The sequence below is a fragment of the Mangifera indica genome, chromosome 11 (genome assembly GCF_011075055.1).
Source record: "Mangifera indica cultivar Alphonso chromosome 11, CATAS_Mindica_2.1, whole genome shotgun sequence".
Classification (NCBI taxonomy): domain Eukaryota; kingdom Viridiplantae; phylum Streptophyta; class Magnoliopsida; order Sapindales; family Anacardiaceae; genus Mangifera; species Mangifera indica.
Window position 1 is genome coordinate 8554664 of NC_058147.1, and position 15001 is coordinate 8569664.

Genomic DNA, 15001 nt, shown 5'->3' on the forward strand with positions numbered 1-15001 from the left:
ATTTTTCTTTTACAAATCAAATGTGAAGCTAAGCACACCTTTGAAACATGTCCTCACCTAGTTGAGAGACAATTTGAGACAAAACTCAAGTGCCTACCAATATAATAGGGAGAGACCATAGCTTAACAAATTAAAAATATTCTTTAGTCATCCCATGCCTACAAAACCATCTAGAAAATGGAAGGGTTGAAAGTAGACATAGGAAAATAATAAAATTGGCCTTACCTTACTTGCATAAGTTGGTCTCCTACCTAGATTTTGGTGGTTGGCATTTCCAGTCTCAATTTACCTGATAAAAAGACTTCCATCTTCAGTATTAATTAAGAATGTTTTGTGTGAAGGATTGAATTGATGTTTATTACAAGAGTGGACACTCGTTCGACATAGTGAAGAGTAGAATAGTCTTTTCACATTATGTGCATGAAAATGGTTATGCATTACAGGATTTATGGTTGTGCTTAGGCAGGTGAATGCATGTTCATTCGTTCATCGAATTTGAATTTAGATAATATACATTTCCTAGTGATTTCAAGATGTGTCATAATTAGATAATGACATGAACGTTAGCTCTAAGGATGGTGAATGGCCATTTGTCAAGCTTGTTAGGCAAAAATAAAATGGCATGTTTTGTTTGGCTCACAATTACCCAATTTTTGCAAAGCCAGAGAAATGTGAGTGAGAGAGAGCTTTGTTGGGGAAGTATAGAGACATCAAAGGCATTAGATTAACAAAATCACAATAGCCATATGAAGGATAAGCATACGTCGAAAGCCAAGTAGTTGGCCACTTTCACTCTTTCTTTGCTAGTTTGAAGAGTTATGAATTATTATGATTTTGTGTGATGATTATTTATGCATATAGGAATAATGTTATTAAGAATTAATAGGTTTGCTTATGATTTTACTCCTTATAATTGATGAAACTATCTATTATTAGAATCATGATAGAGACATTTAAAGATTATTTTGCATAAAATAAAGATTGAAAACCATGTTGACTCAGATAAAAAAATACATGACAAGGGTCTTTTATAGACCTTTGTCATGTCATTTTTGATCTGATAGTCTCTACTCTCTCTCATTGCACTCATCTTTTATCCTATACACCTATCATCACATTGATTCTTTCAAAGTTAGAGCTTTCTTTCCTTGAAGAGCCAAATGTTGAGCTAGCTACTGATCTATATACTACTTCCAACCTTCATACAATGGGCTTTTGTTAGCAAAATGGTGTATGACACCATATTTTTTAGATGGTAGCTGGTAAAGGTGAGACTATTGATGATTTGGCCCTCGATGTTGATATTGATGATGCCACACCTGAAGCTCCTGATGCTCTAATTAATGATGTTGATGTTAAGACCGATAAGGATCGAGATTCATTTGAGTTATAGGCTCTTGCTTTTGGCAAAAGATCTAGGATAGCTATTGGAGTGAGTTCATCTATTAAGCCAACCACCGCCTCAGTCGCTGATCCTGTCTCTTTTTTATCTGTTGAGCTTATAGATCTTCATGCTAATGTTTACACTAATTTTGCTATTGTTAGTGCTAATATTGCTAATCCTTGAGCCGAGGTCATAGGTGGTATAAATAAGCTTCTTCATCTTTTTCTTCCACCACTTTCTTAGTTTCTCTTTGTTTTTTATTGTATCTTTGTTGTGTATGGATTTTCCCCATACCTTGATGTTTTATCTTGTTAGTACTCTTATTTTGTTGATCATGCTTATTTAGACATTTTATTCATAGATTGTGTCTTGATGCTTATTTTTGGCCATTTTGGTAATCATTTCTACACATTGTCCATGCATGTTAGTCTTCTTTTGTCCCAATGACTATATCATTTGCATTATTCGTTTTTATAATGACAAAGGGCGAGAAACGTTTGATTTACGTTGTGGATACTTTAATGTGGTTATGGAGGATTATGGATATATTTGACTATGATTATAGATGTGATATTTGATTAATGTTGTGGATATTTTGATGAGATTAATGTTGGATATATGATATTGATATGAATTGTATTACTATTTGCCCATGGTGCATATATTTAGGGGGAGGAAACTTTATTTTTTAAGGCTAAGTCATGCAAAATTTTCTTAAAAATCAAGTGTTTCCTAACTTTAAGGAAATACATTCATTGATATATTTTATAAAATTCCTTGAAGTGCATATGTGTTTGTTAATATCAAAAAGAGGGAGATTGTTGACTCAAGGAGTCATTATGCTTTTATTTTGATGATAACAAACTAATATGTCCCTAAGCATATTGACAAATGACTTTACTTGAGTGTAAGTTTGGATTACAAGAATTTACCTAATATACTTGTAGGAGCATCAAGATGGAAATAAAAGACAAGAATCAAGTGAAGAATTCATAAAGATTTGAAGAAAAACTCAAGTTTAGGTAGATATGTTTGTAATCTTGAAGCATTTGTTTTGATTAAAATATTTATTTGCATGTGAAAGCTCATTTAAAAACTTATTCTTATATCTTTCACATTTTGGGTTAAAATGTTGTTTTTCAAACTTATTGGGTTAAGCCAAATTTTTATGAAAGTTTATTAACTCATTTAAAATAATGAAGTTTTGTGAACTACATTTTCATATCTCAAAGTTGGTTTTGAAAGAATTTTTAAAAATGGGTTAAATTATCATTTTTCATAGGTTCAAAGGCAAATAAAATTTTCAAAAATTTAGAAAGTAAAATGTAATAAAATTTGGTTGATCGAATTTGACTAGCCGAATCCAAAAGCCATGTATTTTGGCTTTTAGATATTCGGTTGACCAAACTGTGATATGAATTTACTAATGGTTAGTATCATGTAGATACCATGGAAGTGTCATATTACATTCGATTGACTGAATTACATCTAGTCAATTGAATTTTATGTTTGTTAGAAAATTAAAACGGCTAGTTTTTATGCATAGTAGTAACTTTTCTCATTTTCCCTTATATAAACCCAATCAAATCCACTTGGGATAGACTTTTGCCATTAAGAACTTTCATATATTTGAAAGCAAATCAATTTTGAGCTATTCACTTTTAAATCTTTTTCTCTATTCAAAACCGTTGCTTACATACTTTTAATTTTATTTGCATTGGGTTGTACTAAGCTTAAATTCTCATATATACTCTTTGGGAGAGATTATATTTCGAATTCACATAAAAATTTCCACTATAAAAGAGTGAGATTCACTCTTAAAGAGATTATAAAATTTTTAGTGAGAGAAATTGTATTCTAGTACTTGTAAAGGTTAATAACACCTTGGAAGCTATTTTTGTTATCAAGAAAAGCCTGGTTGGGATTTTTTCAACCCAGAATTAGTGGATTACGTCAAGGGAGATAGCTTGAAAGAGTAAACGTGGGTCGGGTTGTGCCGAATCACTTTATATCGCGTGTTTGATTTTTTCATTCCTGAAACTTATATTTAGTGTTATGTTATTTTGATTGTGTTGATTATTCAAAATATCTCTTGTCATTCTCATAAATTGCATTAAAATAAGCAACATTCATTAAATTAAATATGTTGGTTTAATTCTTTAATTTCGTAAAGATTGTTTTAAATTGTCTAATTCACTTCCCCTCTTACGTCATTCGATCCTTCAAATTGGTGTTGTGTTGGCTAGAAAACATAGAAACTAGTAGAGCACTCCCATACATAATGAACAGTCATTTATGCTTGCATGAACGTTCATTCATCCCCTAGAAAGAAGAAAGATTTATTGTTCATGTGATGAACGTGTGTCCTCAAGGTTTAAGCTTGAATGTTTGTTTATGTCATTGTAGCATGACAATGAAATTAGGATAAAAATGAGCATTAAGGACTTAAAAATGTTAATCAACATTGGTTAATCATTAGTCAACAAAGGGAGAATGCCTATTCACAATAAGATGGATGCTAGTTCATGGGCTTGAAAGATAAACAAGAAGCAAAGGCATAATGATGCCCATTTTGGTAGTGTAAAAAGAGCATTTTACCCTTATGTTATTATTAAGATGGGGATTTAGTTAGAAATGCCTGTAAAAGGCAAGATTAAATTAGCTAGCAAATCAAAGGTACTTGTGAAGTACCCAAAATTTTAGTCAAAGGGTGAAAATGTTCCTTTGTGAAGACTTATGAGGTTATGTGAAATTGTCTATAAGTATAAGGTTTACAAAGTAATTTTTTTTTAACTTACTAAATAAAGTCATTAGGCTTTCTCTTTTTCCATGAGAAAAATAAAAGACAAGAGGAGAAAAGAGGACAGAGAGAAGAAAAGAAAGGAAAAAAAAAAAAAGGAAACGAAAGAGAAAAGGAAATTGATGGAAAAATATGAATAAGGTATCCAATTTTTATTCAATTAACTTAGGGTTTAATTTCACTATTCAAATTTGGGGATTTCCAAAATTATAACTATGTTACTTTGAATTGGCAAAAATAGGTAAGAAAGGAGGAAGATTCATAGGGAATTTTAACACTGGTTTTGGGTCTACTCAAATCTATGAATACGAACAAAATTTCTTTTACCTTTAGTTAATTTATGCAAATTTTATAATTTTTATTCTGAATCTTTAAAAATGGCAATAGAGATTTGGTGGAAATCTCTCACAAAAATCAATAGTTTTTCTATGCATGTTATGGATTCTAGTTGTCGATAACAGTAGAGTTGAAGGCCACTTAAATTCAATGTTACATATTATTGTAAATTTTGAAGGTAAATGTAATTGATGTTGTATGTGTGGCTGGAAAGCTGAAGTTATTAAATTTTGTTATAGTCTAACTGAAATTTCTAAATATTTAAGTTATTGATGTTTTTGAAGTTGTAAAGCTAAAATATTTTTAGTTTAGTCTTATGGGTGACTGAAATTGTTAAAAGTTAATTGATTTGATATTGTGTATAACTGTAGAGCTAAAATTGCTTAATGTTATTTGAATTTATATTTTATGAGGTTGTATAGTTGAAGATTTTATTATTTAATTTCGTAGATAATTGAAATTATTAAATAAATTATTTATTGATATTGCGTGTGGCTGTAAAGCTGGAAGATATTTAATTCAGTTCTATAGGAGACTAAAATTTGTTGATGTTGTTTGAATCCATATTTTATGAGGTTGTATTGCTGAAGGTTATATGATTCAATTTTATGAATGATTGAAATTGCTAAATAAATTATTTATTTATATTGCGTGTGTTTGTAGTGTTGAAAGCATGTGGTTGTAAAACTAGAAAGCATTTAGTTCAATTATATAAGAGACTAAAATTGCCAATGTTATTTGAATTGATATTTTGTGAGGTTGCATAGTTGAAGGTTATACGATCCAGTTTCATAGGTGATTGAAATTATTGAATAAATTATTTTTTAATATTGTGTGTGGTTGTAGAGTTGAAAATCCTAGTTCAATGATAAATATGACTATATGGTTGATTTAACTTAATGATAAATATGGTTGTATTGTTGAATGCTATCAAATTGGTGTTGTAGTTGGATGTAGAGTTGAATATAGTTAATTTTGTATGATGAGGTCGTTTGTTACCTAATGATGATTATTCTAATATTATTATTGAGTTATGGTATTATGAATGTGGTATCATTAAGAAATTCTTCGCAAATGCATATAAGGTGATATGTGTTTTGCTTGTGCAGTGTTTTATATTAGGCATGACAGATTTCAATTGATCTACCTGTATAATTCTTTATGTCAAGTATAATAGATTTTCAGTGCTCTGTCTGAGTGACATTACAACATTTCAGGTATGACAGTTTTTCCTTGCTCTACTTGTGTACGAGATGCCTATCAATTATGACAAATTTCTACTTAAAAATATTATAAGTGGTGTATAGCCCAAATTATTGTTTTAGTGAGAGGTTCAGAATCAATAAAGAAATGAATGTATGAGTTATTGATAATAAGCTTTTCTATTTAAATATGATTTTCCCCAAGCATATTTTATCACTCGTGTAATGTTTGTTGCACTGAACTTTAATTCAACATATTGAATATGCATAAAACCATTGACAATTTTGTTGTCGTGAGTATTTTACCAAATTAAAATCTAAAAGTGGTTATAATTTGGTTTAGTCATAATTATAACTTGAAAATTTTATTTGGGGAAATTTAATAGTCATTTTTTTTCAGAAAAAGAATTTCAGTATTAGTTTAAGTATGATATTTTGCAAATAAAACTTAATTATTAGCAATAAATTATTTTATTTCAATAGTGATATATCAAATTCTTCTTATAAATTAACCTCTTTGGGTTGGTTAATATATTATGAATTGTTTTGTAACTGCCTACTAACTAAGCTTTTAGCCCACCTTTATATAATTTTTCCCTTCTAAGATATCTCTTAGACCGTGCTAAGCAGTGACTCCACTCAAGGTTTTTCCATGATATAACATCTTCAGTTGGTGTCTCATTTGGCTTATGTTATGAGGATTTTTTTGGAACTTATGTAAATATTTAAAGGCCAGAGGCCTAATTAAAACTTATTCTCATGTTTTGAAATGGAAATCATGATGCTTTGTGTATACTTATAGCAAGTTTAGAGGCTATGCACGATGTTATAATAAGTGTTAAATATGTGTTATAGAAATTTTTTTAAATAGTTTTATAGGGGCATCTTAGCCTACAAAGTCTTATAAGAGTATTAGTATGTTATAGGATTATCAAGTTAAACAGGTCCTGTTAACCTAACTGTATGGAAGATAACAAAAACTCTAATAAAGTTAGATTCAAGTTGAAGATAGAGAAAGTTAAGAAAAGTGGTATACACCTAAATAAACACTTACTATATGCAAAAGTGGCGTTACATGTAAAAGCCATAAGACTACACGAGAGATATATACCAATGAGATGTATTATGCACTTGACGCCAAAACATATTAGCCATTCACTTTCAATTCAAATATGTATAGTAAGAAAAGTGGCATATCAATTAGTTCCTTCACATGATCAGTAGGATGCATCACATATGCACCTATGGTAAGGGTTATATGAGGATAGTAATTCAAGTTGAGAAATCCTATAGCTATGCATTTTTGGTAAGAGAGGTATTATAACTAGTTTCCTCATATGACCAGGTATCATAGTTAGTTAGCCTTATAGTACAGAATGCATATGCTTAAGGCACAAGAGATATAGATAGTTAGGATGTTGATTGTTTTCACTAGGGCATATGATATGTGACATTGCCTATGTATTTAAAACACGAGGGTGTTGAGAGTAGATGGATAGGCATAAAAGGAAGCCATAAGACATCCACTTTAACCATATAAAGACTTAATGATAGGACGCTAAGTTTCAAATTTATGTTGTGTGTGAGGTATTGAAAGGCCACCTATTTACTAAATATTTATCACTCATGTGTTCCTTTTATGGTTTTGCAAATAAAGGTGAGTAGCGGCTAAAAGATTTTGGTGAAGAAAATGATGGAAAAATGACATGCATGTAACATATGAGCATGAATCAGTGTAATAAAAAAACATGGAGAAGGATTAGTGAGTTTTACCTACTCTAAGCTTAAATATATGATGATGAAAAATAGAGATGAACTTCACTCATGCGTTCCTTTTCATGGTTTTGTATTTAATTCTCGATTTTTTAGACATTGTGATGTCTACACGCTTATGTTTATTGATTTTGGATTTTTAGGCACAGTTTAAATAGAGTTTATATGGATGGTATCTGTCATATTGAGATATTTTAGTTTACACCTTTTTACACTCTAATGTTTGTAAGTGTTATATCATGCTTCATTTTTCGACAATATGAATTAAGAGGTCAAATTGTGTAATTCTCTTCAGATAATGTTATGTGAAAAGGTTGTATCTGGAGAAGGGTGTTATACTTTTCCATGTTCTATTCAACAAAAGTCCAAATTATTTTGCGCCTAGTGTATTTGATTATGCTATCTATCTTTCATTTAGACCTTACCACAAGACAAAATTCTAATTTTATACAAACAAATGTATCTTTTTATGGTATAGTTTACTGCATAAATACTACAAGTGTTTAGAACAAAACGGCTGCATATAAATAGCTTAAAGTGTAAAATTTGATCAATCTGATTTCCTATACTTCACTAATCCATATTTGTAACATTGAGTTAGTTTTTTAGCCTATTTCACTATCTACGCAATAGTAAATCTCAACACTATAAACTTGAGATTACATTTGATCAACAATAAATTTTCACTACAATACAAGAATCAATTCTTATATCAATCTTTAGCCAATACTTACATTCAACCTTTATACAAAATCCCATGACCTACCATTTCAATCCCTTTCACATTCTTTTATGTCACAATCTCACCATTAAATGCAAATAACATAACTATTATGTCTTACCCTTCACCTCTGGTCATTGAATTAATTGTAGACTTAACTAAATATTCCAAAAAACAGTTTATACCAAATCACCTTACAACCACAAGCACTCATCCTATGATACCATATCAAAATCCACTTAGATTACTACCATTTTAGTCTAATACACATCAATTGTAGAAACAAAACCCATTTTAGTCCATTACTATAAGGCTTTTTTTTACATTGATTAGAAAGCAACAATACTGGCTAAGCATGAGGCTGTGATTGCTAATAAAATATGATCCCTAGTTCCTTTAATTTAATATGTGAATTATGTAGGTTGTAAATAGGTTCTTAAAACAAAGTATAACACTTATGGATCAGTACAGAGAAACAAAGCCAAATTTATGGCTAAAGGGTTTCAACGAACACCCGAGATAGATTATTCTGAAACATTTAGCTTACTCATTGAAATTGCCACCATAAGGGTTGTTTTTAGCGTTGTAGCCCATTTTGATTGGATAATTGAAAAAAAAATTTAATAATACTTTTTCCAAAATGGTTAATTAAAGGAGATTGTCTTTATGCATCAACTTGAAGGGTTCTACTTAAACCAATTACATGATATGAATAATTTATCCACTAAAAACTTTGACCCTATAGCTTACTCTAGGAAGTTTGTGTGTAAACTAAAGAAAATATTGTATATAAAGCTAAAATAGCCTCCTTGAGCCTAGTTTAAGAGACTAAAAAATCTGATCTAATTATCTAGGGATTTGTATGTTTAATTTTAAACATAAGGCTCTTTGTTTATATATAAATCAAAATAAAATAATCATGTCCTAGTTTATATTGATGATATCCTTATCATTGGAAATGACAATGAGTTAATTTCTCGATTAGTTCATCTCAATGAGAAATTTGATCTCAAAGATTTAGTAGGTGTCTATTATTTCTTTGACTTTGAAGTTACAAGAAATGCCTTTGGACGACATCTTTGTCAAGCCAAGTATATGCTAAAGACTAACTTGAAAAAGCCAACATGAATGGCGACAAGTCCTGTTCAACACCTTTTTCCATTGGTACAAAACTATTTCCTAAGGATAATGATACATTTCTCTAGTTTATTATGTAAAAGAGTGTGACAAGAGCCTTGTAAAACCAAACCTTAACCAAACCAAACTTAGCATTTTTTGTTAATAAATTAAGTCAGTTTTTACAAAAAAAAGAACAATCCTCTTATATTGTAGCAAGCTTGCAAACAAATTTTAAGACGTCTTTAAGGGACTTTGTTCCATGGGCTGATATTTTAAAAGTGGATCAATTTTACATTTAGAATGTTATGTTGATACTGTTTGGGCAAATACTATTCATGATAGACAATCCACTACTAAATATTATATATACCTTATACCAAATTTAATTCAATGGTGTGCAAGATAACAAAGAGTTATGGCTTTATCATCAACTGAAGCAAAGTATAGAGTTCTAACCAATACTACAAATAAAATTAGATGGTTAAGAAACATTTTGTCTAAAATTAGTCTGGATTTTTTAGTTTCTCCTTACCAAGGTGTCAATGCATTGACCTCAAACCTTGTGTTTAATGCAAGAATAAAACATGTTGATATTGATGCTCACCATGTTATATAGGGATTTTTGGGGTTAGTGGAATCTAGTGAGTGGAGTGGAATATAATAAAAAATTAATTAAACAACCTAAAATTCCACTTGGATGACATTTTAGGATTATGTTTTTATGAAACATGTTATTGCAAACCATAAGGAGTTTTCGAAGCATGATACCTGCGTTTAGAGGCTCTTTTGTCTTTACGTGAAAGTGAAAATGCCAATCAACTTATTACAAGGCTGCGCTTTGGTATCCCCTAGAAGCATGAATGAAAAAAAGTTAAAAAACAATTCATAAGAGGCTACTTATGGTTTAGACAAATGAGGATTCATGTTTTTATTTAGGTAAAAGTTCTAAATTTGTGAAAATATGTCTATATTTATAGGACACAATGAACAACTGTTCATAGGGTATGAATGGTTGTTTATCTTGATCTTATCTTGTATGATCCATGATTTACCTAAACTCTTGAGTGCAAATTTGGATTAAATTTAGATAAAGTTTTATTAATCCATGCCATTATAAATAAGGGTTCATGACCCATGAACAATCGTTTATGGTAAAAGGAAAAAAAAGAAGTCAAACTAGACTTATTTAATCCTATTCGACAAGCCTAGTCTATTCATGATTTCACCTTCATTAAAATACCCAAATTATCACTAAATAATCATATGCCTCTAAAGTCTGAATCAACACCTTTATGCATGAAACTTATAAGCTCTCTATTGAACTGATAGTGTTTGAATTTAGGTTGACAAAATGTCAATTAGCAACTCTTAAACCTCATCAACTTCATGATTATGTATAATACAATGCTTTCATAAACCGGTATCTCTCGAGGTTGAGATATAGATATGTTTCTATCTTAGTGTCTCCTCGATATGAATTGATACACATCAATAACTGTACAATTCGGATTAGACTTTGACCTAATCCCACTATGGCTACAGTTTCAAGTGGTTATTAATGTCTTTCAGTATTCTCATTTGAGATATCATCTCTCATACTAAAGAGTGGCAAATCCTCTATTGAATCATCATAGTTTCTATATAGATTTTGATATAGTCATTCATTACCTTTATGATTATCCTAATTATGACAACACATTAGATGATATCAAACTATCCCAATCTTTGTACAAGATGGTTTGGTAACTTTAAGTCAAAGACCATATGTACCCATGAGATACCAAAATGATTGGTTCTTCTTCTATAGATAAATCATGGCAAAAGGGAGAACCTATCATGATCATTCAAATGAACCCCTAAGACATGTGTCTATCATCTCATGATGGACATGAACAGTGCTTTGTTTAAAGTGCACAAAAACATTACTTTTCCAACTAAAAAATGACAAAGATTTCATACATCTCTATATGTTGTTCATTTGGTTCAATAGCTAAGGAAGTTTTCGAAGTCCTCACATTTTGAAATTAGGCAGAAATTGTCATATGTTTGTTCCTCACTTGTAAAACATCTATGTCTCAACTAGCTGATAGATAACTCTTACCAAAAGAACGTAATTTGCTAGTTGACATCTTTTCCATGTCTCAACTAGTTGATAAGAATGTAACTACACTTTTCTTCCTTTAAATAAAAAATATTACTAATAAAAGTAAGGTAGAGAGAGAGGAACAACAATAAGTATAAGAAAGCTTACACTAAATGTTTGGATTAAATAAAAAGGTTCCCATAAAATCTGACAATTCTCTTTAGGACTCGTCTTTAATCAAATCCTTCATAAGACACTTTCTTATAATTTTTATACATATACTTTGTCAAGACATTTTCTCAATGTTACCAATGTTATAACCATGGACATAGGCTCATGAGCAGTGGGCAAAACTATGTTATAAAACCACTTTGTGTTTAATTCCTTACTAGCGTTTGTATTGCACTAATATAGCAAATATTGTTCAATAACGAATCCTCAATATTGCTACCAAATCCCATCTTATACAAAACTTTATTTTGCCTACATTATTTTGTGATGTGAAATCTCATCAATAATTTATTTTCATAACTGATTAAAAGAAACTATTTTATAGATTGGTGTGTTAATGTTTAATTTGTTGATACATTGATCAAGTGCTCTTTACTTCCTAAACTCTTTATGTGGTAAAGTTTTGTGCAACGTTTATGCCAGTTTTACTTGGAAGAACTTGGAAGAAAGGAGATGATGGACACAATAATTGCCTTCATATTGAACAATTGCTTCAACAACCATTGAAATCTTATAGATGACATATTTGATTCACTCGATTGCATATAGCCAATTTTCAACTATATAACAAGGAAACTAAACGCTTTTAACTTCTTTTTAAAGTAAGTAATTGAAATGATAAATTCCAAGAGAAATGAAAACCTTGCAATGATTGGAAGCCTTGCATTTATTAAACATTTCATAAATAGTCATGATGTTACAATAACAAGTTTTTCCATCATGATAAAATCTCATCATAATATTTATTACTTTGATCATTTAAGTCATCAAACAATAAATGAATGATTTCCTAAAAATTAAAATGTGAATGAGAAAGAACAAATACACATTCTAAGAATACAAATGGCTTAAGAACAAGATGGCATGTTGGCAGGAGGTGGTCGAATTTTCTGATCCTCCGATTGCCCATTCCTTACAATGAGAACTGTATCCATGCCCCAGGTTGCGTGCCTTTCCAAATGACAATGCATAAACCACACTCCTGGAAAAAGTTAAACGTCATTCAAGTTAGAATAAATTTAACTTAAAATCCTTCCGCAAAAACTGTTTATTTTAGAAGAAATATATGATCTAATAGGTGTGACAATCATTTTATTTGTATTATTATTTTTTATATTACCTAACCAACGAGATATGCACAGTTAATAGAGGTGCCACCAAATTCACGGAGACTTACCAGGATTATTGGCAAAAAATCGAACCGCTGTCCATCCGTTCTTTGGAACGTTCACAGTGTTGAGTTCCGGTGGGTCAATCAAATTATAAGATAAAGGATCTGTCTCATTGTTGAAATTCCCAAAACCTGTTCCCACTACAAAGAAGCTGTAACCATGTAAATGCAAAGGATGGGTTTCCGGGACCTGGATATTAGTTCCTTGGAACACAATTTCTACTGCTTCACCATAATTTATAAACCTCGCTTTTGTCCCGCTGGTGGTGAATTGTGATACATCCGAAACATCACCAGTAAAGTTAAAGAAATTGGAAGGTTGACTTGGGAAATCTCCAACGAAAACGTTGCTCAACCCACTGCATTTCGAATTTCATAATAATGACTAATAGGCCAGACAATATCAAATCAGAAAACAACGAAAAAAATTCACCATACCTGTAGTATGCTTCAAGTATACTAACTTGAGGAGTCGCAAAACTAACATTGTTTAAGCTTGCAGCTTCCTTATTATCGATAAATGCATCACCAGTTGGAGAAAGGCACGAGTTGCCGGGGCACAAAATACGATTTACAGCAATTGTAATATACAATTGTGTTGCGATATTTTTGGGGACATTGGCCGGATATGCGTCAGTTGCTAGGCTCCTTACGCGGTTAGTAAAGTTTGTTGCAGCATTTGTATCATTGTAAAAAGGAAGGTTTGGGAAGAAAGGAGTAGGAGGAGGAGTTTGTTTGCCGTCATAGTACTCAACGATCGCTGTGGTGGTGGTGTTGTCAAAAGCGGCAGTACTATCAAAGTATGGGCTAGCAGCCATGTAATAATGGCTAAGATTTTGGTTTGCTGTGAACAAAACGTCCATTGTTTGTCCAGGAGTTATCAAAATGTAGTCGGTTGTTATAGGTTTTACGTATGCTCCATCCTGCCCAACAACAGTGAGGCTGTGGCTCGCAATTCCGAAAAAGGTTTCTTCATTCATCCCAGCGTTGACAATGCGAAGAAGATAGGTCTTGCCAAATTTAACTTTTAGGCGATACGTTGAATCTGCAATATAAAATGAGGATACTCGTGAGTAGATTTTATAAATGAGATCTTAAAATACAAATTAACATGGAATATTTTCATCGTATATTCACCTTTGGAACAATTGTACAAGTCCCCTGGTTGGCCGTTGATGGTATAAGCATCTGAAACATTTGGAAGTACGCCCTTCAGGACATTAGCAAGCATTTTCGGCACGTCTAGCTTGTACCAGGATCCTGTCATTACAATCAAATCAAAAATTTTAATTAGTAGCCGAGAATGATAACCACATCTAAAGCAGTTATGTTATGTGTCCTGGTTAATATAAATACATTCATATTATTACCAAGTATGATGGTTTCTTGCTTATGAGGCCTAGGAAATGGATAACTTTTTCCAGGAGCTGGTAAAATAATAATAGCCCCGTGAACGGAAACTCGAGTCCAGTCACTGTGCGCATGCCACCAGAGTGTTCCTTCTTCATTGGAAAAAACGATCTCATAAGTGAAGTTGGCTCCTGGTTTAATTGGACATTGTGTTACGTTTTCAGGACCATCTGACCATGGATTCCTTGGTTGATTAACTCCATGCCTGCAGAATTTAAAACAAAATTCTTCAGATTATTTCCAAAGTTTTGATTCTCCATCCGATGATTTAAAACGAGATTTTCAGAGGAGTCATCACCAGTGAATTGTGATACCATAGTCTCCTTGATTTATGACATTAACAAAAATGGTATCGCCCTTGCGAACCTTTATGGTTGGTCCTGGGAATTTGCCATTTACAGTCAACATGCTTTTCGTGCTACACCCTTGTAAAATTCGTTCTTTAAGCTGCAATGAAGGCAAGTACAAAATCAGGTCTAAAGGCATCGTAAAATGTAAATGAAAAAAATGTCGAGGCACTTACAACAAACGTATAAGTTTTCTTTAGAGCCATGCATTGGAGCAGCCCATCCAGAAAGAAGAACCCTAAAATGAAAAGTATGATTTGTTTTTTCATTCTTCTCTTGCTTCTGTGCTCCCAGGTTGCCAATCAACTCTGTTTTAGGATATTTTCTACTGCAATATTAATCTATTTATACTATGAGAGAAATGGCACAAGAAGAAACATTCTTGGTCAACTAAGAAAAGAGTTGCTAAATTGAATTATTAAAA

At 31.5% G+C, this 15001-nt stretch overlaps 1 protein-coding gene across 1 annotated transcript; it reads right to left on the reverse strand.

Moving 5' to 3' along the window:
* Positions 1–12377: 12377 nt before the first annotated feature.
* LOC123229714 (laccase-14-like) lies at positions 12378–14716 on the reverse strand. The gene is made up of 6 exons (XM_044655634.1): positions 14529–14716; positions 14191–14435; positions 13958–14080; positions 13259–13865; positions 12827–13179; positions 12378–12631 (listed from the first exon to the last, which is right to left on the reverse strand). The coding sequence occupies exons 1-6, from the start codon at positions 14714–14716 to the stop codon at positions 12498–12500; spliced, it is 1650 nt and encodes a 549-aa protein (XP_044511569.1). The 3' UTR covers positions 12378–12497.
* Between the last annotated feature and the right edge of the window lie 285 nt (positions 14717–15001).

What these genes read in the sequence shown, in the direction of transcription:
- LOC123229714 (XM_044655634.1), bottom strand. Translation starts at nt 14,716, where the DNA reads ATGCCTTTAGACCTGATTTTGTACTTGCCTTCATTGCAGCTTAAAGAA. An exon ending in TATGGTATCACAATTCACTG is followed by an intron (nt 14,436 to 14,528) that starts GTGATGACTCCT and finishes TAAATTCTGCAG; the next exon opens with GCATGGAGTTAATCAACCAA. An exon ending in ATACTTGAAGCATACTACAG is followed by an intron (nt 13,180 to 13,258) that starts GTATGGTGAATT and finishes TTCGAAATGCAG; the next exon opens with TGGGTTGAGCAACGTTTTCG.